The sequence below is a fragment of the Mastigoproctus giganteus genome, chromosome 9 (assembly GCF_048544385.1).
Source record: "Mastigoproctus giganteus isolate SK-2022 chromosome 9, ASM4854438v1, whole genome shotgun sequence".
In the NCBI taxonomy this organism is placed as follows: domain Eukaryota; kingdom Metazoa; phylum Arthropoda; class Arachnida; order Uropygi; family Thelyphonidae; genus Mastigoproctus; species Mastigoproctus giganteus.
Window position 1 is genome coordinate 99,740,845 of NC_143583.1, and position 23,869 is coordinate 99,764,713.

General features: G+C 34.1%; 1 protein-coding gene across 1 annotated transcript in view; it reads left to right on the forward strand.

Moving 5' to 3' along the window:
* LOC150080588 (4-hydroxybenzoate polyprenyltransferase, mitochondrial-like) overlaps positions 1-22,531 on the forward strand; it is a 47,487-nt gene extending 24,956 nt beyond the window's left edge. The window contains exons 5-7 of the mRNA XM_090382169.1: positions 1,562-1,695; positions 18,905-19,093; positions 22,402-22,531. Of these exons, the coding sequence (XP_090238295.1) occupies positions 1,562-1,695; positions 18,905-19,093; positions 22,402-22,422 (344 nt within the window). The 3' untranslated portion in view covers positions 22,423-22,531. The remainder of the gene's footprint in view (positions 1-1,561; positions 1,696-18,904; positions 19,094-22,401) is intronic.
* Positions 22,532-23,869: the final 1,338 nt, after the last annotated feature.

The window sequence follows — 23,869 nt, forward strand, 5'->3', positions numbered from 1 at the left end:
TGTGCATGAGATAAAAAAAAATCAAATAAATAATTCTATTTGCATGTTTGTCGAACACTTTGTTTTTGCTTCAATCAAATTCAGCGTGCATAGTTGTTGAGTGCTGCATAAGCCTTTATCGAAATTCCGATATACGTAAAATTCGACTTTCGTAGAGTTCCATGGAACACAACCCTTACGTAAGTCGGGGAGTGGCTGTATCATGCAATAATATGCACACACTTATAAACAAGAACATGCAAGAAATATTACCTTAAAATTATTAAACATTAACTACTCTATTTACATTATTTACAATAACAGCCTGTGATACAGATCCTCTAGATGAAAAGTGCTAGGCTTGAACTTGAAGAAATATTTCCTCAGCAGCAGATTTTGAAGGTTGACCTCCCTCAGAGCTAGATGAAAAGTGCTAGGCTTGAACTTGAAGAAATATTTCCTCACCACGGTCTCAGCAGCAGATTTTGAAGGTTGACCTCCCTCAGAGGTAAAGGTGGAATCCAGAGTGAACTGCAGCTTGCTTTCTTTTTGTTTTAGATCGCCCATTAACAGTTCATAGCATTTTCAACTATTTTGCACGTGTTAAAAGATCTCTTCATATCTAGATTGTTATTTCTGAAGAAGGAAGGTGCCCATTAATCTCCACATGTCAGCATTACTGCCTTAAATTGTTTTTTTTGACCCTGAGAACTGCATGCAGCAGTGTTTATAAGTGTGAGCTAATTTCATTTTTTAGGTTGTGTCAAACTTGTGCTGAAACGTGAGTAAGATGTCTTCACACAAGTGTTTGAACAATCTAAACTTATTTTTTGTATTTGTGGAAGTTATGTAGTCCTCAAGCAAAGACAAGATGTTACAGAATTTGTAAAAAAAAAAAGTGTATTGTGCTTATTTTGGAGTGAAACCGGTCACCAAGATAAACAGTGGGCACAACGTAAAGTTTGCCAAACCTGTTGAAGCATTGAGATTGTGGAAAAATGATAAAAAGAAGGCTATGCTATTTGCAATTCCCATGATTTGGCAGAAGTCTACAAACCACTGTGATGACTGTTACTTATGCCAGTCATGTCAATCACACTTTCATACAAAGTACTACTGTACATTGCAAGATTGTGTGGCTGGTTATGATTTTGAATGGGGAGGAAGCTAACAAGTCCTACATTTCTTGCCCATTGTGAGTTCCACTTTTATCTGTTGTGTGGCTGTGCCATAAGGGTGATCTAGTTAGCATCCATTGAAACTAGAATTTTAGATCCAGGTAATATGTTTAAAGCAGTTGGAGGTACTGAGTTCTGGGCCAAAAATCACACCTGTCTGCAGTAAAGTGAGATAATATGAAGTGATCCTAGAGGAGAGGTAATTTGCACACAGTCTACCAGGGGTGTACATAGGTTATTTACTTTAGTGACATTTATGTTAGTATTTCTTATGACTGTTGCAGCCCATGTGGTGTCTGTGAACAGACTTCAGCTCTTTTTCTCTGCATAAGTTCAGTTTTCTTTTATAATTGCTGTCTAACAAGAACAAATAAAATAATTCATTCATTACAATTATTCCCCAGGTTTGACTTTTAACTGGGGTGCTTTAATGGGTTGGACTGCTGTCTATGGTTCCTGCAATTGGTTAGCTATTCTGCCTTTATATGTAGCTTGCATATCGTGGACTATGATATATGATACTATTTATGCTCATCAGGTAAGCTTCCTTGGTTTTGTTAAATCTTCTAGTTTTAGATAAGTGATTAGCAGGCACTGTGTTTTTCATTTTATGATATGATAATATGGGTGTTGGGGTAACAACTATTTCCTGTCCTTTAAACATTTAATATGTACTTGTATGACACACACACACACACACACACACACACACAAGTAAGGTGAAAAAGGCTACAACAGTTATTTTCAGAAATGTCTATTGATTAACCATGGTCTAAAATTAACAAACTTTGACCATTGTTTACCTTGTAATTTTATACCTTAAGTTAGCATAATGGCAGTCAGATCTGACTTTTTATGATCTGTATATCTTTAAAATTATGAATAAGCACTAATTTTTCTATAAGAAACTGGAACAGGAAATAGCTTTAAAAATAATAACAAACCTGCCATGATATTAATCTTTCATAACAGGAGAACAAAAAACCAAATTGTGGCTTTTATGAAACATCAAATTTCCAGGCACATGAAAATACTGACATACATCACCCTTAGTTATCAGTGATCAGACTGTTTCTGAAAGGCACTAAAAGCCTTGTCATAAAGGGGTTGGACATGATCTTGTGTTATCATTCATGTTTACTGGTACACAGTGGATGTTTGAATCTGCACATCTACAAAAAATGTGCATCCTGTTATTAATTGAGTACTACTGTGTTTCTGTTGTACCAGTGAAATTATTAGCACTTCTCTTATTGCATATCTGTCTTGGAGATTATAAACAAATTTCCTTTGATAATCACCCGTCCTATTTTTAAACAAGTATAAATTAATCAAATAGTCTGCTATACCCATGCATCTTCTGACAGGTCAGTGTGTTTAAAAATAAATATAAGATTTTACTTGATCAGTAGTTGAGCCATTTGACAAAATAGACATTAACATTGATCGAATGAAAATATTTTTTAGTAAAATACAATTTACTTTATATTAATTATCAAGGTCACATATTTTTCCATTATAATGGTAAAGAAACTCTTCAGTCACAAATGATTCTGAGCTGTTGCTGCAAGCTCATTTTTGTGTTATTTACTAAAAAATATTAATATTGCAATGTTCAAATTGATATTTTATGTGTAGGTTGGACTGCTGTCTATGGTTTAGAGGGTATATATATATATATATATACCCTCTAAACTTTGTAAAAGCCTTCAGGGAAAACCACCTTTGTGCATTTGTTGTCTGTGTATTTGCCACAGTAAAACCTCCCTAATTCAGACTAATAGATGGGAATTATATATAAATATTTTCAGGTTATAGCTCATGAAAAACAAGCAGATTTACCTGCAATATACAGAATTTTTTTAATTTAGTGGTATTAGGATATAAATGTAAAAAATAAACTTATGATGAGAATGTTTACATTCAAACCAAAATTGAATATAAAGTGTCAAGTAGAAAATGAATAATATAATGTTTTAAACAATGAATTTTAATGTGGCAAATATTAATACTATAAATTTTAAGCAGATGTAGATGGTTCCTCCCCAATGATAGTCTTTTTTTTTTTTTTTTTTTTTCTTTTAAAGAAATTGAAATTTTTCGTCAATAAAGGTCCTGTTGTATTGCCATTTAATTACTGTTCTTTGTTTCTCTTATGGCATGAAAATATTTTTCAGATGCTGTGACAGAATTAGTCAATTTAATAATAGCATCAACATAGCAGAAGCCTTCATGGTACTTTAGCTTTTTCTTTATGTCTTACTTCTGGACAGTCCTGAGTTAGTGTTAGTATACTAATTATATTAATAAAGTTGCCAATCCAATATATTATTAAAAAAAAAATAATAAAAACTTTCTGCTTTATTATGGATTTTTCCCCATGAAATTCTCTTGCTGTTTCTTGTTACCATATGATATCCAGCCTCAACTTCATCTTCTAGCCCTGTTCTAAACATTCCCCCCCCCCCCAATTAATATTACTTCACTACTGTTGTTTAGCACATTAGTTGTTGCTCCTAGCAAACATGCTCCTGATTCTGAACTACCTATCTTTATTACAAAAAATGTTACCCATTTCCCTGACAGTAGTTTCCCAATAAAACTAGATCACCTTTGACCAGAACAGCGTGCACTTGACTGTTCTTTTCTGGGATCCAAATTGGGGGTGCTTGGCAGGTCAGGAGATACTTGAGTCCCTGACAAGCTCCCAGTTACATTTGTTTCTAGGGCAAGAACTAATTTCTTCAGTGACTCAAATTCTTCTCGTAACATGCCAACTTGTACTTTGAGATTGGTACACTCCTTACATTGATTGCAAAAAAAAAAAAGAATCATCAGTTGAGCTAGGTTTGTCTACTAGACCAGCCTTGGCTATACAAATGACAGTCTCAACTTGCATCAGGAGTGCATGCAGGCATTTCCATTTGAATCTTGATGTTTCTGGACTTTGTATTTTAAGTGGATCATGTAGCAACCATAATTTAAGTAAAATTTGAACTTTGCAAAGATTATGATATTCATATTTACAGTATATTACAAAATATTGCAGAAATTAAACTTTTGACAAAACTTAAATCACTAAAGAAGTTAGATTTAGGCTACCAAATAAAAGTTACAAAATTCCTGCCAAAATATCGATAATAAAGGCTATCTGAATATTAAGCTGTAGCTTTCCAAATACTTTAAAAATTTAAACTTACAATATACTACGGAATTTAAATTAACAGATTATACAGAAATTATACTGCTGACCAAACTTTTAACCACTAGTGAAATTAAATTTAAGCTACCTGATGAAAGTTACAAAGTTTCTGCCAAAATATTGATAGCAAAGGCTATCTGAACATTAAGCTGTAACTTTTCAAATACTTATCTAAATACAAATATAAACTAACCTGTGTGGCTATAGGAATTCAAACTATACGTTAACTACAGTTTAGTTTATTAAAATAAAAAAAACCTTCAATTATTTCAAAAACTAATCTGCAATGGAGAACTTCAGAAATATGCAGCCACATGCTGTAGCCTCGATTCCAGAAAGAAATTATAATAAATAGAAATTAAATAGAAGTTCATAATAGAGAAGTTTCACCGTATTTACTTCAGTTAGTTTATAGCACAATATCAGAAGTAAAAAGTAGAAACAACAATAGCCATAAAAATCTACCATTTCATCAGCAGACATACAAATGCACTTTTTTCCCAATATTTTAACAAATTTTAATATTATTATCATAAATATCATTAAAAGAGTCCTTTATGCTGAATACCAAAATCATTCTTCTGTATTGCACCCAATTATTTTGATAGCTTTAAAACATCTTTTCCAACACTGATATCATTCGTACTTTTATGTCATATGATAGACTAGGTGCATAGTTTAATAGTTATAGAGATTGGGTAATATGTGCCAAAAGCAGATAAAATATACACCAAATGCTGTTATATGCAATAACATTTTTTACTATTATTTATTTTTTTTTTTTTTTTTACATTTTATTACTAGTTTATCAGAACTAATAGAGTTGTAAATTATTGGTATTCATTATTTAAAATAACAAAACTTTGGAAGGAAAGATGAAGAGTTTTAACATAAAGATCATTTTACAACTCATACATTTTATTTTACAGTAAACAATATATTTTTCAATGTGGTATTTATTGCCAAAATAATTTTAAAAGCAGAGTTCAATCTCTTCATATTGATGGAAGTTGCTCCAAATTTAATGGAAGTTTAATTTAAAAATGTGAGCCTTTCAAGCCTCTACTTGAAATGGAAATGCCATTTCAATTAACAAAGTCATCTAGTTTCCTTAAAATATGAAATCCAGAGTTATTTTTTAAAATATTATCAAATTTATTTCTTATTTTCTTTTTTATGTCTCCTGGGATGGTTGAAATTTCTGACTGTACTTTTTCTATTTCTTTGATTGCATTGCTCAATAAAAGTCCCTCTTCTTTACATTTGAGCAAAATATAAACAGCTAATGTTTTCTAACTGAAAAATCAAAGAATTGGCGTAGCAGTGTCAATAGTTGTAGTATCTGCAGTAACCTGCTAGGGGTTTTTTCAGAAACTTTTTTATACTAGAAATAACTTTAAAAAACTGTCAGAATTCTACTGAATTGTGTTTTGCAAGCCTATGTAAGCCCTGAAAGACAACTTTTGTGATGGCGGTTTTATTGAATTTGATGTTCAGTACTTTTGCTAGGCATTAGTGTCTCTATAGCATTCAGTTGGAAAGTTTAGAGTGGTGGTGACAATACCATTGTCTGTTCATGAAATCAAAGGCCTATTTGTAGTTCTTGAATTAGAAAAATGTGTCTTTTTGTTTCTATCCCAAGGTAAGTCTGCCAATATTAGGAACATGCAGCTCACATCAGCTGTGCTCCATCGATGTTCTGAAACTCATCTGTCTTTTTCTGTGATCTCTTCATATCATTTCTTTAGAGGTTTTATAGGCATAGTAGAGGCATTCAGGGTTGTAGTTTGAGCAGAGTTGCCGATCATCTTTCTTACAGATGGAGATAAGGATTCCTTTTCTCCGTTTATCTGGTATCTCATTTTTTTTTTCTAGGATGAGGTTGAAAAGTTGGTTGTCTGCTCTCCCTGTTTCCACAGTTCTATAGGTATTGCATCTGTATCAGAAATGCAATTATCCTTCATCTGGTATATTGCCATGTGGGTTTTCTCTGGGAAAATTTTCTCACAAGTGGGGGCAAGACAATAGCTGATCTGTGAAATGTGCTCTCCATGCTTCTCTATATTCCCAGTTACGTTGCCTAAACAGTCCTTGATGATTACTGAATGGGTAGTAAAGATTCTGGAGGTTTCTTTAATCGTTTTCCATATTTTCCTATTATCATGCAGTTGTTAACTTCTTTGTATTTGTCTGCCTTGTCCAGCCAGTTGATTTTAGCCTCTGCATTTTTGAGCCATTTTTTATATTTTTCCCTGTTTTCTGCTGAGCTCATTTGTGCTAGTTTAATCTTGGCTTTTCTCTTTTCCTCTCAAATTTCCATTATCTTGTGTCTTATCCATTCATTGTTTATTCTTTCTCTAAACCAGTGCTTCTCAAACTTTTTTGGATCACTGCCCCCCTTGATTGAATCACTGCCCCCCCCTAAAAAAAAGCCCTCACCAGGGCTTTTTTTTAGCCCACCAATATAAAGTGAAGCTAAATAACTGAAATGAATATTTGTCTGTTTACCTCCCAAAACATAAATGCAGCCCTGCATGTATGTGTGTGAATTATAAAGAAAACTATTTACTGCACTTTATTCCTTCTTCATAAAAAATTACAACTATATAAATACAGTCAGTTATAGTCATTTAAATTAAGTAATAAAAATTAAAGTTAATTACATAAATAAGTCATGATATTAATGGAAATAGTTAATTATAATTTAATATTTAATGCAATCGATGAGCTTGGTGGAGATTTATTAGCTTATCAATATTATGTTTAATATCTGTAAGTAGAAGTCATAAATTGCCACGTTTAACAACATCCAGACAATTTCTTTGTTTAATCAGCAATTGAGATATTAGCACTGAAACAGATTTCGACTAGATACGACGTTGGAAAAGAAATAATAAGTAATTTTTTTACAGTTCCCCACAGTGCAGGATAATGATCAGGGATTTTCTTTTGTAACCGAAATTCCTGATATGAATTTTGAAATTTTGGCTTCAGTTCAACTTCATTTTGTAACTCAATCAATTCTTCTTCTACAAAACGTTCACCATTGTCATTATTTAAAAAAGGATTTATAACCCAATCTGGAATTTTCAAATTAAGGAGATCTTTGAACCTTTCCTGCATATCTCTATGCAACATTTCTAGATGATTACAAAAGGTTAGTAGAATTTCATCAGCTATTTTTTCTTTTTTGTCTATTTCCAACAGATTTGGAAATTGATACAATTCACGTCGTTCTACATTGTGCATAAAAAGCTTTAATTTTGAAATCAATGCTGAAATTTGAGTTTTCGCCTTAATAAGAGTTACATCTTGTCCTTGTAAATGTAAGTTCATTGAATTGAATCTAGTAAATAAATCTGCAAGATAAGCAATATTAGTTTTCATTTTCTTGAGGTCATTACTAAGGTCATTGTTCCTATCTTCAAAAAACTCTACAACAGTATCAGAGTTCATAAAATCTGTTGAGACAGTTGCCTTTTGACAGCCACTGAACCTTGGATTGAAGTAGCAATCGTTCAAAATCTTCACTGTTTTGATCACAAAGATTTCAAAATATATGATCATTCAAAGAATGTGCTTTAATTTTGTTTATAGCAGTAATAACAGTTTGTAGAGAATTGTGCAGTTGATCACCAAGTTTTTTCGCAACTAAATGCTGACGGTGATTGCAGATAAATGCCTATCGCCCCCCCCATTTCCCCCTTTCATGCCTAATGCCCCATTGATAATTAAAACGCCCCCAGGGGGTGATATCACCCACTTTGAGAAGCACTGCTCTAAACCCTAATACTTGTTTGGATGTTCCCTTCACTGTTTTTTCCCCTCCAGCTAGAAGGTGCTCAGCAACTGCTGGAGTTCAGTCTCTTTTTGATTTTCTCCATTGTATTTTTTTGTAAATCCCATTCTGAGTTTGTACACAACAATTCACTTTACTCTCTTTGTCCTCATAAGGTACTTGAATTTGATGCTAGAGGAGAGTGACCTATAGTGTGAGTCCATGTCTTGTTTTTAATGTAGTATTTGCAAATTTTGATGGTGCTCTCTGGAGGTGTGTGGATGTTGGGGTCTGTTGTTGGACAAAGTGTTAACATTTATCAGACTGTTGTTTCTGCAGAATTAAGTCTTCTGCTTTCATTCCTCTCTCCTATCCAAATTTACCCCTTCCTATTCTTAGATTGAGGAGATCTTCCTATTCTTGCTTTGAAACCCATGGTTATTAGGAAGTCTCTGTTCATTGCATCTAGTTTTTCCTTGTAGTTCTTCATAGAAGAGGTCTCTGTACTCGTCTGAATGGGGTTTATCCGGTGCATAGGCCTGGATTATCTTTATCACTGGCTTTTGCTCTTGAGTTTGCAGTCTTATTGATATTATTCTTGTTGATATTGGCTTTGCCTCGATTACAGCATCAGCTCAGTTCTTTTTTTATGACCAGTACCACTCCTCTATGATAGTTGTGTTTTCTACAGAGAAATAGATAATATTGTTCTGAGCATGTTGACATGTCATATTCTATTGGAGTTTTGGGCAAAGTAATGCAATCAGCTTGTCATTCCTGTGTTGCATAGCCCACAGTTAGAATAGGAACATTATCCTGGAAGAGAAAAACAGACCCACTATTTGACCTGTGACCCTAGCCGGGGAACCTGGCTGGGTGGTTAGGCTAAGCCCAAGTTTTTGGAAAGGCGTGCTCCTCTATCCATTGTGGGTACACTGCGTTCCCACTGGTGTGGTTATGTTGGGGATTGCCTCTGATGTTGTCCGAGAAAGGGGAAGGATTGATCTTCAAAGAGTCTTATTGATATTAGCATCCAGGATGTAAAGTTTCAGGGGTCATGGCAAGGATACAGACTTGACTGACTCCCCACTATAATGTTAATGAAATTAAATTCCAGCTATAAATATTAAATACATGTAACCCTCATATAACACGGTAGTTTGGTTCCAACAAAATCTCATGTAATGTGAAACTGTGTTATATGGGACTAAGAACCAGTACAAAAAGGGGGGGTTATGTTCCAAAAGCTAACAAAAATATGCAATTTTTTTTATAACTATTGGAAACTAAATTTTTATAGTAATAATAACTTAATATTTCAACTTTATTTTTATAATAGTAGTAACTTAAATAGTAATAACTGAACAAACATCTTACTTTACAAACTGTGATACTTATATGTGAGATAATGTACATTCATTTAATTTTCTTCCTCTTCATTGCTGCTAAGCACAATCTCTTCTGCAGCATCTAGATTTAGTGTACCTTCTGCTCTCTTTAAAAGTCACAAACTGCACCCTTTGAAGTCACAATTATTTTTTTATGGTCTCAAACAAGCAAAAGTTCAATAGCACAGAACCTAACCCAGGGCTCTCCCAACAAAATACAGTGGACTCCCACTTTAATTGATATGTGAAAATCTGAAAAATATTTTCCAGTTAGCAAAATAAAAATAAAAATAAATTTACGCTTACATACATAGCTTAATTAATACTAAAAATTGGTAGAAAAAACAACGTTCAACGATGTAATTAAATAGTTTAATAGAATGTTAACTGAATACAGGAAAAAAAGATTATATTTCAATGCCACTGTTAAAAAATCTAAAGGCTAGAACTAATGTACCCACTCTTTTTGGACAGGTCAAGTTGCACAAAATGGGACATCCTATTAGACACATTGTCTCTTATAGAAATTCAGCTTTTTCATCACTTGTGACATATTTATATGGGATTATTAGACCTTTACATTTGACACTAATATTAGCATTATTAGAGGCATGCGATGCAAGAAAGCAAGCTTATGCAGCATTAGCCAAAAAAAAAAAAAAAAAACTCAATCTCACCCCTCCATTCGTTCCAATGCCTGTCCAGCTCAGCCTTAAATTTATTTAGGCTATCAACTCCCACAATAAAAGATGCTGTGTGGGTGGTTGATTGGTGGATCAGACTTCCACCATGGACGTCTATTCCCCCCCCCCCTCAGGTTCTTAATCTGAGCAAGAGGAAGAATCCCATCAGAATTCAGCTTGCTCAACTCATTCAAGGCCTTATACATCTCAATCAGATCACCTCGCAGGTACCTACTCTTCAGGCGCTGCAATTTTTCAGACTTAAGCCTTTCTTGGTAAGAGCACCCCTTTGTTCCCCTCACCAATCTTGTTGCCCTTCTTTGTACTCATTCTAGCAACTCTACATACTTCCTAAAATGAGGCCCCCAGACCTGTACACAGTACTCTAGGTGTGGGCTGACCATTGCCTTGTACAATGGGATAATCACCTCCCTGACCGTGCTAGCAAAATTCCTATATATCATTGACAAGACTACATGACCTGATCTGGCAGTCTGTCTGCACTTCTTAGCAAACTTCACATTTGACTGCACAATTACCCACAAGTCTTTTTCACTTTCCACTTCCTTAGTACAGTACCACACAGTTGGTAATTTTCTCTTGGGTTATTGCTACCCATTTGCAGTACTTTGCATTTGTCAATGTTAAACTTCAGTTGCCACTTTTCAGCCCATTTGCCCAACTTATCTAGATCCAGTTGGAGTAGCATACTGTCTTTACTGTCGTTAACAACCCTGCCAACCTTTGTATCATCTGCAAACTTGGACATTAAACCCAATATACCTTCATCGATATCATTGATGAATACACAAAACAACAATGGGCCCAGCACTGAACCCTGGTGAACTCCACTAATAACATTTGTCCATGAAGAGCAGTGTCCATTGATTACCACTCTGTTGTCTACCACTCAACCATTCCTTTATCCATTGTAGCAACTTACCATTAATGCCATACCACTCCAATTTATACAGCAGTCTTCTGTTTGCAACAGTATCAAAAGCTTTCCTGAAATCCAAGTATATGATATGAAAATTATTTTGACATTCAGTTTTTGAATGTCAAAATTATTTTTTTTAATAATTTCAGTTTTTGAATGTCAAAATTATTTTTGACATTCAAGGCCTCCCTTTAACAAACCCATGCTGTGTCTTAACTATTACTGCAGTCTTGTCTAGATGATCCTGCAATGCTTCTTTAACTAGTGGCTCCATTATTTTCCCTGGAACACAAGTTAAACTAACAGGTCTATAGTTACTTGTCACCTTTTGAACTCCCTTTGTGAATTGGTGATACATTTGCACACCTCCAGTCCATGACAACCTCCCCTGAGTCCAAGGAAACTCTCATAATTATGGCTAAGGGTTTGCTTACTCCCTTTGCTGCCTCCGTTAATAACTGGATAGATCCCGTTCACCCTAGGTGCCCTCCTTAGGATTAACTTCGATAATTTCTACTCCACTTTGCTTTCAGTTATTACAAAATCACTTAGCTCCCTGTTAGAGTTTGATAAACTTCTGACATTCCCCTCATTGAATAACTCCTTATGTGTGAATGTAGATGTAAAATGCTCATTCAGTTTATCAGCTACCTGAGCATGATCATCAATAGTAAACCCATCTGTGTTAAGTGGTCCAATGTGATTCATCCATTTCCTTCTAGAATTTACATAAGTAAAGAATTCTTTGCACCCTTTGCCAAGGATTTCTCGTAATCTGCCTTCGCCTGCCTAACCTCCTTTGTGACTTGATTACAGACAAGCTTATATCTGCCATAGGTTTCTGTTGTTATTTGGTTTTTAGGAGCATTAGCAACTAAGGCCATATTGCTCTGGGGATATGCGGTGGTCATTCCCTGACCTTTCCACATCCTCCGTATTTGGTGGTCATGGACTCGAACCCCGGTCTAATCAAGAAGCATGTGCTGCGCACTGCTTCTCTTGCCCACCTGGCTACGGAGGCGCCTCATAGGCTTCTGTGTCACCTGATAATTTATATGCATCCCATACATTTTTCTTCTTTGCCATGAGCCTCATTAATTCATCTGACATCCATTTAGGCCTGAACCTTGAACAGTATTTCTTAGTTGGAATGAAAAGCCCAGTAGCCTCCAAGCCTGAAGGCTTCCCATTTAGAATTCAACGTTGCTAACATCACACTGTACAGAATTTAAAAACTGTCTGAGACCCCTGTAGTCACCTTTACGAAAGCAAAAGTCCTTCCCTTTAGCCTTGATGGTAGTTACATCTTTAAGTAATTCCCATATCAATACATTGTGATCACTGTCACCCAGTCATTCCTTTATCTGCAAATTCTTAGTGCATGAATAATCACTGCTGATAATCAGATCAAGAGTATTACTCCCTCTGGTTGCCTCTCAAACATGCTGCTATAGAAAACAGCCATCCAATGAATCCAAAAAAATCTTGCTAGTGTGCAAGTGACCAACCCACAAATTCCATTCAATATCTGGAAAGTTAAAATCCCCCATTATAACACAGTCTGATTTACTGGCCCACTCTATTTCTCTGCACAATTGCTCATTAGGCCTATAATGCCCACTCTCATTTTTCCTTTCCCAGCTTATGTCACACCAAACACATTCAAAATTGCATTTTCTACCAACATCAGTTGGATGCACTTCCTTAGATTTTATGTGTGTCTTAACTAACAGCATAACCCCTCCTCCCTTCCTTCCTGTCCTGTCTATCCTTTCTGTACACATTGTACTCCCCAAATTCCAATTCTGCACTGCTCATATCTGTGTGACACCACGTCTCTGATATCCCAACAGTATCTGCCTTTGATGTCTCGACTAGCACTTCAAGCTCACCTGTTTCTACTTTTAGTTACCCTAACACAGCCCATGTATTTATTTGTTCCACTATGACTCCCAGAGTCCTGGAAATCTCCATTGCCTTGCTTTCCATGCTTCTGCTCATTCCAATAGATGAACCAAGAATCACTTTTGCCTCTGCCTGCAGCCACTGTTAACCTTGTCTGTGTATCCCCCCTCCCCAAGCTAGCAATTTTCCAACCCACTCAACACTGCCTTGATAGCATTAGCAAATATTCTTGCACCATTTCTATTTAAATGTTCCCCATCCCTGTAGAAGCAGTCTCTCCTGTTAACAAGCACAGAGCAGGCTGAAAAAAAATTCTACCCCTTGAGCCTTGCACAATCTCTCCAGGGCCGAATCGATCGACAAGGCTCTCATCATATACCCTCTTATTGTGTCTGGGCAGAAGTGCAGACACTTTCACATTCAACCCTAACTTGCGAATTTATTTCAACATTGACCTGTACTTTGAGTAAATCTGCAAATCTCTTACTCTTAATGTCATTAGTTCAAGCGTGTACAACAATATCACCATTTATGCCCTTAAAAGATGACATCTGCTCATTCAGTTTAAAGATTTCGGATATATTGTTTAATCAGTTAAAAGAGAAAAAGTTAAAGATGATAAATTAATCTCTCTAGATGTAGTTTATTTGTATATGAATGTACATGTCAAGTATGCATTAGACACAATGTGGGATCTAATTAACGACGATTCAGTAATTTTCAATAAGTCTAATTTACCAAAAAATGAAATATTTTACTTAATTAAATTTCTTGTTCAAGCCAATTATATTAATTTACAATCTAAAATTTATAAACAAATATTTGTATTACCGATGGGTCTTAAGCTTGAGCAGACTAGTTGCCGAAATTTACCTTAATAAAACAAACAGTTACATTTAACACCGTTTCTCCCAAATCTAACATTTTTATGATAGATACTTGGATGATAGATACAAAGGATAATATAGTTAATAATGTTTTGAATTTATTAAATAAGATACATACCATACTTAATTTTACTTTAGAAATAGAAAATCTACAGGAAAAAAGTTATAAATTTCCTAAATTTTACTTTAACTAATGTTGATGAGAATATACATTTCAAAATTTATAGGAAACCAACAAATACTGGCAAATTCTTACACTGTTCTACCTATCATCCATTCACATATAAATGGAGCATTATTTTTAATCAGTTTTACAATGCATACAAATATAGCTCTGCTCAAGAGTTATGGAACTTGCAAAAAGATTTCTAAATAGGGGTTACACATTTGGTACTATTATGAAGATAAGACAACAAGCAAAACAAACTTTAGATTGGTATAATGAATAACAGGTATGAGCAGAAACATTTTATTAAAGTTCCATATATACACTATTGGCATAAACAATTCATTAATATTTTTAAGAACACTGAATTTCAGATTATTGTCCAACCGACTACTAAACTCCATGATGTTTCGAAACATAGAGCGGTCAGCTCAGTTGCAACTATGGATGCACACAATGTTGTTTATAATATTACTTGCGGTGAATGCAGTTCCTCATATATTGGTTCAACACAAAATTATCTTTCAATGAGGATACAACAATATGCGGCATTGGTTAGGGCTAGAAGCACATGTGCTTTGGAATTTGCTTTCCATGCTATCAATGATAGTCATGTGTTCCGTTTTAAATACACAACAAGAATATATTAAGTTATTAATTGCTGAAACACTGGAAATGAGGTTAAATGCAAATTCCATTAATGTTAGCAGGCCTTACACTATTTCGGACTCGTGGTATTTTATGTGCATGTGTGAGTGGTAATTCACACATTGGTTAGTATAAATAATCAGTAGGGATTCGATAAGTTTATGTATACAAAAGAGTAGACATCATTCACAAAAAACACTTTACTTCTTGTGAGCATGGAATCTTCCCAAATAAGTTTAGTCCCTTATAAGAAGTTTAGACAATTTTATGTTTTTAGATATTTTAATTCCATGTACATTTATCTTATGTTTCTTAAGGATTAATTTGACAATTGTTTTCAGTTCTCATGTTAGCATGCGACATCAATAGGGTTTTTTGGGGGTGTTGATGGCTGTTGGCTTCCCCTGGCTTTTATTGATGTGTTACGTTGAGGATGAGAATTGAATGCATGATAATCTTTTAATATGTATCTATTTTTATAATTTTAATGTAGTTTTTAATTAAACATGGGATATTTATTCGTTATAATCACATAATCCTTTGACTGTGAGGGTTAAGATAATTCTGGTCCTACATAAAGGTATGTGGTTTCCTCTTATAGTTTCTAATAATAACTTTAGTAGGACATATTGAGCTTTATCACTCTTACAATCATAATTAATTAATTAATTAATACATACTGTGATATGTTCGTACTAATAAATATTTCAGTAAAAATGATAAGTGATTAATAACAAAGAACATGACACGCACAAGTTGCAACAAACATGATACGGAGTAATGAGTTTCTGAAAATTTTATTTATGATTTTTATATGAGTGAATATTTCAAGAAAGGGGAAACACATTTCACTATAATAGTGTGAAAACCCACAGAATTCCAGCTATCGGTACTATATCAAATGCAAGAGAGTTTACTACCCATTTATAATTGATTACACTAACAGAAAAGACCAGGAAACTGCAAATTGTTTTTATTGTTTTATGGTAGTGGCCTCCAAAAATGCTTTGGAAAAATACCATGAAGGCAATAGCAACTAGCGAGTCAATGGCAGGGATTCACAAAAAGGAATGGAAATGTTGAAAATTACATCTTACTTAATAGCAGGGTTTTCCTAGCTCAAAAATACCGTGTTGTGTGAGATTTCCATCAATTCTCAAACTGTGTTAGAGCGAAACAGTGTTGTAGAAGTACAGTGTTATACAGGTGTTGCCTGTATACGAAACCATGGCCATCCAGTGGTTTCAGCAGAACTCACAAGCCAATGTCCTTAACATGAAGATACCTACAAACTTATCATCCAAATAGCAGTTGAAACAGAAATTCCCAAAACATGCATCATGGGAGCTAGATTTCACTTTTAAAAAATAAGTCTTTTACATTACACTGAACCAGTTGATGATGTATAACAAAAGTCCCGCATTAGGACTTTTGGTTCTTCCCTTTTCCATATCCTATGGGTTTAGTTTATAATTGACAAGCAAAGAAAGAAGTGCACTGTTTTTCTCAATGATAATTTTAACTATGCTAAATTTTAATCTTCTCACATTTTAATTTCTTCACTCATGATTTAACCATACATCAGGAGGTAAGCTATACTAGAAGTGTTGCAACTTTTAAACTTTAAGAATGTGCTAATTGCCTTTACCAGAATTCTCTTTTAAAAATTAAAAAATTTGAATAAAAAAATAAATTTTTACTCTGTTTTCTTTTTTTTCTTTAGAAGTAATAATATCCTTTACATCTATTTGTATATCACTCAAGTTTAATTTCATGAACTTATGGTGAATTCCACAGAATTACTTCAATTGCAACTTTTGAAAGCAAAAATCAGACAACAGTAGATAGCAGGTATAATGTAGTGATATTTCAAAGCTATTTTCATGTTATCTATTAAAAAAAAAAAATCTACTATTAGTTGGAAACGTAGATAAGAAATGGCAGCATATAATGGACAATTTGTACATAAGCACATTATTTGAAATGTGCTCAAAATTATGGGAAAAATGAAGATTTACTTATGTGCCTACATATTCGAAAGGGTTAATCGCATAATATCTGTGAAATAAGTATTGTTTCAGTTTTTTAATAAACTGAAACAATACTTAACAGAAAGTTGGTTAAAAACATAGATGTTGTGTTTACCTTATACAGAAATGATATTTGTATTAGAGTAGAAAAAGGTGAAAATTGTAATGTGCTTATTGAAGGAGTATGATCTTAGCTTTCAACAGTTTGATATAAAAACACAGTTTTTCAGTGATGAAAAGTGTGAAAAGAAGTTTTTTAAAATTATCTAAATAAAATAAAATAATTGTATATATACACCGATGAGCCAAAACATTATGACTACCCACCTAATATGATGTTGGTCCTCCACTTGCAGCCAAAATAGCTCTACCCGGCGAGGCATGGATGCTACAAAATTTCTAAATGTCTTGTGGTACCAACACGTAACCAGCAGATCCTTTAACTCCTGTATGGTCCGTGGTTGAGACACCGCAGATCGGAGTTGCTGTTCCAACACAAACCACAAATGCACCATGGGATTGATGTCTTGGGAATTTGGAGGCCAGGGCAATACCTGGAAGTCCATGTGCCATCACTTCCCCAGGTAAACAACATACATGTACCTGGCCGTCCACATGATGCAACAGGAAATGTGATTCATCGGACCAGACTACTTTCTTCCAATCACTCAAGGTCCAGTTTCAATGCTCGTGTGCCCATTGTAGGTGCTGTTGCCGGTGGACCATGGTTAGCATGGGCACTCTGAGCGGCCTGTGGCTATGCAGTCCCATTTTCAGCAGGGTTCGATGTACTGTGTGTTGTGACACACAACTCCCATCACCAGCGAGTTGTGCCCTTCTGTTGCCACATACCATCCGGGAGAGCCTTCGCTCACCTCGAACATCGATGAGCCATGGTCATCCAACACCTCGCCAGCGGTTCCTGGGTTTTCCCTCTGACCACTTTCGGTAGGTACTAACCATGGCTGACTGTGAGCATCCCACCGGCTGTGCCGTTTTGGATATGCTCTGACCCAGTCGTCTGGGTCAGAGCAATTTGGCCTTTGTCTTAAGTCCGCTGCATTTCTCATCTGAAGAACAAGAGTAACACTATTAACGGAGCTCAGTATCAGGTGTTTTTTATACAGTGTCCCGTGCACATCCGTAGTTCACCTGCAGTTGCTTCGATTTGCATAATGACTCGCTGGTCTTAATGTTTTGGCTCATCGCTGTGCATTGGTGTGATTTTTGGTGAGAAGTTTATTTTCGCATTTCATTGTATAATGTAGACACTTATACAAATAATGCTCATCTAACTTGCAAATTCATGCAACTGACCTATTACTGTATTATGAGTTAATTAATTAAAGTGAAAAATTAGTTTACTTTTGATTCCTGTTAACCACAGAAAATGGAAAAATTCAATTTAAAAAAAAAATTTGACCTGCCATTAATGTAGTGTGATATGTACATTTCCCTTATTGGTCTACTTTGAAGCTGGCACCTTTTATCATGAAACATCTGTCAAGCCCTAGTTCCCTTACCAATTTTTTGATGAACTCGAGGTATTAATTAGCTTTATGGTTTAATTGCTGAGTGTGTGCATTCATCTTTCAGTGACATATAGTTAACTGGTTTAAAACTGCATCTAAAGATGTGCATTGAAATTTATATATAATAAGTAACACTCCCAGGATTTGTGGAAGGGGGAGTTTAAAGCAGTTTCCTGGTTATCATTAGCCTTAATCATGTAGCAGTAAAAAATTCCACATGATTTTTATCATGGGGGTGCTGTAGTCCCTTTATCCCCATCTGAGACTGCCACTGTATACAATCAGCAGATATTTAACTTAGTATGCAGTATTTATTTAAATATATATATATATATATATTTGTTTACGTTGATCTTTTTTTTAACCATTTTTCATAATCATATTTTTTATATATATATTATGTAAAAAGGACAAGGAAGAAGATATTTTAATTGGGATCCCCATCTGAGACTGCCACTGTATACAATCAGCAGATATTTAACTTAGTATGCAGTATTTATTTAAAAATATATATATATTTGTTTACGTTGATCTTTTTTTTAACCATTTTTCATAATCATATTTTTTATATATATATTATGTAAAAAGGACAAGGAAGAAGATATTTTAATTGGGGTCAAGTCAACTGCCCTTAAATTTGGTGTTGATACCTGGAAATGGTTATTTGGCTTTTCTGCTTCCATGATTTCGAGTCTTATTGTTACTGGTATGATTTGTGATCAGACATGGCCTTATTATGCTGCTGTTGGTCTCACTGGAATCCATATTTTAACACAGGTAACTTTGTATAAATACATAATATATTAATTCTGAATTTATTGCTTTTTTTGGAAATTTTTAAGACCAACTTTGACAGGTACTGTCCCCTTAAATTTACAAAAAAGTTTTCCTCCTTGTTTTGTTTTCTTATATATGATATGTGTTGGTTTATTTTCAAAGAAAATATTTTTTTTGTACTTTAAAAATAATTTTGGTTTTTATGCAAATAAGTGTCTGTTTGTAATTGCTCATTTACTTGTGATTTTTCATGAAACATTTAATGTTTTGAAAATTCCAGAAGGACTATATTCCTTGGAAACCATTACATACATTTATACCAATAATAATAATAATAATAATATAGAAGGAAATATCTACTGTGCATTTAAGAGAGAATGCTGTTTTAACCTATTGGGAGGTACATATATTTTTAATATATATCTTTTGCACTCCAAAACACTTCCATTTGGCTGTAGTTCTCAATGCTTTTCAAGGTGTTTTCTCTATTGAAATTTAGTGTGGTCCGTTAAATAGAGTAAAATTATTGCAAGGTTTAGAGTTTGTTCACTTCTTAATCTACATATTAAGAAGTGAACAATTTTATAATATTAAATGTATACTATTGTAATATATCTAAAAGTTCCTATGTAAAAGTGCTGTAACAGTTAAGCCTAGGGAAAAGTTGCTTATACAGGCTGACTTCGATTAACACGATTAATTCATACCACGAGTGCATTGCGCAAAACGGAAACGTGGTAATCGAATATAATAATCAATAGGAAAAATTATAATTGGTCCTTGACCTTCTGGAATGTCCATAAATAATTTTTAAAATACCTTTTAAATAACTTTTTAACTGTATACAATGTAAAAGATAATAAAAATAATTATGGAATTAAATGTTTATTGCATAAAACAGCGGTTCCCAAACTGTGTGCCGTGGAATATTTTTAAATTTTCGAGGGAAACACAGCGATACTCAACATCTGTCGGACACCCCGTGAACTATTAGCTCGAGGTAGTTCAGTTTCAACATTTCTTATTAAATACACAATGAAGAAATGACTGTTGCAGAAATATTTGAACAGTGTTGACTTTCTCTTTTCATCAGTCAATTTCCGATAGCCGACAACAATCTTCTCTGGGCCCTGGCGAAATAAATATCGCAGAGAACCTCAAACCGTTGTTTGAGGTTCTCTGCGATATGAAAGATTTCATCTAGTTCTTTTACCATTATCTCCTTTGCAGTAACATTTTCATCTGGCTCATTTAAAAATTTGAACTTTTAAATTCAAGTCTGTATTGACTTTATTAGTGGGAGACAAACTAACACGTCTTCTTCCGATGGAACTTACTGAGGCGAGCAGCAGGCAAACGTTTGTTTATTGCCCATCCGACGTGCAGTAAGCTTAACGCGCGATTCAAATCTTTTTCAACTAGCGCATAAAAAAAATCACGTTAACTGGAAATTTGCATCGTGTAAAGCGAAGTGGTATAATTTTTTTCAAATAGCGGTAACTGAAAAACGCGTTAATCGAACTCGCATTATGCGAGGCCTGACTGTATAACGATTCTTAAAGTAAAATTAGATAATCCACTGACAAGCTTTATTTATCATTCATTAATTTTCAGATAAGAATAGCCACCATGTTCTGACCAGTTATAAAATTAGGTAAATTATTTTCTACATGATCAGGCATATCTTGTAAGGAAACAGTTACATTCAGATATAGTGTGGAAATCATTTTAAACCTTTTGTTTATTTTAATACTTAGCAAATTTCTATTATATTATTGCCATAGAGTGCTGTGGGGTGGCAATCATGTTAAGGTTGGTTGTTTTTATCACCTCTGAACTTGTTTTATCCCACCATCATTGGTTCAAATTTGACCATAATATCTGTATTAGTCTACCAACTGTACTATTGTGAACTGCTGGTCTCTGAAATGCTACACATTAAAATACATGAAGTTCATCAATGTTTGGTGACTGTTCATTATGTCTTATATGTGTAACTGTGCAAGTTTTGCACAAGAAGTAATTTCTATCCACCTTACAAAAAATAGATTAGCCCATGAATGAATAGATGCATGCTGGTTTTGAAAATATTGTCATTCTCATCCTTAAACTGTGTAATTGAAAATTTTTGTCTTACTTTGAGGAAAGTTTTTTTATTATTCATTTGAGTTTTTGGTTGGTATCTGCTGCAGTGGAACCAAATTACTCTTATGCTGTTATCAGCAATATTAGTGTTGGGGGGGTTCCTTCTCTGTAAATATCATGAGTCTATATGGTTTATTGCTTGGTAAGTGGTTACTCATAACTGTCAAGATTGCACTCGGCATACCTTTTTATAATTTTAATATGGGGATTTATCACATTAATCCTAATGTACTAGGTTTTGGAAGTGGTTCTGAGTTTGAAGAAATACAACATGGAGCACAGATAATTTTCTTTAACGCTCACTTAAATAATTAACAAGGTATACTAGTATTCTTCTTTTTATATATATATATATACACACACACACACATACATTGTGCTGTTATTAAAGCTTATGATTTAAATTCTGGTAAAGTGTATATGATTATTTCTTTATCACTTGCTATGTTAATGCTATTGTCATGTGGCAATTTGACATTATACGTGCATGAAATAATACTGGTCAACTGATTAATGTTTCAGTGTTGGTCGATTTAATCTAATTTCTGGTATTTATTTATTAATGTTATTTATTTATAGGTATTTAAGTGTATATGGAACAGGTTACCAAGTTAGCATATGTGGGCTAACTTTAGGGCCCTAACTAACAGGTCCCCAGGCTAAAGTTAGCCCACATATGCTAACTTGGTAACCTGTTCCATATACACTTAAATACCTATAAATAACATTAATAAATAAATACCAGAAAATAGATTAAATCAACCAATATTGAAACATTTAAATCAGTTGACCAGTATATATATATATATATATATATATATATTAGTCAGCTGAACTAGTTTGATTAAAAAATTATCATGAATCTGTAGTCCATCACTGTGTGAAGGCTTATCTCACTCCTTTGCAGTTCACTTGGCACATTATAGCCCTAGTTGCTAATGTGCCATTAAAACCCAAACAACCAACCTTTTCCAGTTCACTTGTACCAGAGTCCAACCCCCCCCCCCACTGCTCACATTTGTCCTCTACTATCTATATACCCAGCAACTATTCCTTTCTTGAACCCTACTATCAATTGTCTGTTCTATGTTGATAACATTAAAGAAATATGGAGACTCATTAGTTTCCTGTGATCAAGTAAAATAAATAATTTCATTTGCTAGATTCTTGATTGGTGTCCTTGAACCAATGAAGAGGAAGTTTGTTTTTGCTCATCCTTTCCCATGGAATGTTGTCTCAGCTTACACCACATTCAGTCTGTTTCCATCAGTAGTTCATGTCACTTGGACTTCTCAACTAGTTTAGAGAGGCATTACCCCAATAAAATAATATGCAGTGAGCATGTTATGTTTTTTTTTTTTTTTATTTGATTATACATTTATTTATTAATTTTTTTTATCATACTTAAATACTTATATCCCAGCTACATATGAATATCTCTTTTTCTAAAATATCGTATCCCATCTTGAACAACATTGGCAAATCATCATCAAAAGGTAGATAAGGAACAAGAATTTAGAGTTGAATTTAATTAAAGAGTATCATTGCTGTATACAAAGAGCTTTAAGTTTTGATCAAATATTAGGAGGCTTGAGAATTAAAATGGTGGTCTTATCAAAAAAAAACAGTAGACTAAAATCAGATTGCCACTGCATGCAACATTATTGCAGTATCAAAGAAGCTTGAAAACAACTATACAGGAGAAGTCATTGCCAGGTTACAGTTTGAGCCATTTACTGGTATGGCAAAAAATAAATCTAGGAGTGGTACATGATGTTGTATACACCATTTAACTTTTTTGGGATAAAAGGGAAAAACTATTAAGTGATGAACTTTATAATTTTATTCTGAATGAAATCTAAGTTTTGTTTTGATGCTATATTGGAAATATCTTTAATAACAGTAATTTTTAATATAGGGTTGCACTGGCATATCATGGCCTTAGTCACTCATGCACCATCAATATCAATCAGTCATTATAGGGTTGCAGATTGTATTTCAATGCAGTAGCTGAAATCAGATCACAAAGATCTTTACTTGCAGCAAAGCTTTGGATAAGCTTTGGTGGTCAAACTCCACTCATGTCTTTACCTGGAGCAAAGATCTCAAAGACCATGGTTGAAATCAAATGCAACACAGCATTTGTTTTATTTGAACATCAATTTTATTATCTAAAAGAAATTATTTGCCAACTACCTCACTTTTGACATTCAGTGGCATGAACAGCAAGTGAAATCGAACCCAAAATTCAAAGCTCTACAGCAAATCATGAACAAATGTGCAGTGCACTTTATAAAGAAATTTTTACAGCTTTACTTCTGCAAATAAAAATTAATTAATCATGCAGATCAAAAGTGAATACCATACTTGAGGAATATTAAAATTAGCAACATACTAAAATTCACATTTCTGTAATTCTAGCAGGTATTTTAAGTTTTATGTGTGTACTACAAACTAACATGATCATCACCACCCATTTTCAATCCACTGCAGGATGAAGGCCTTTCCAGTTCCGTCGTGCTTGGTCTTTTCCTCTTCACACTGAACATGATGATGTGCACTAACTCGTTCAGTTAGTGACTTTCCTGTAGCCTGAGGCTTTTAGCCCTAAAATCTTTTTAGTGTATATTG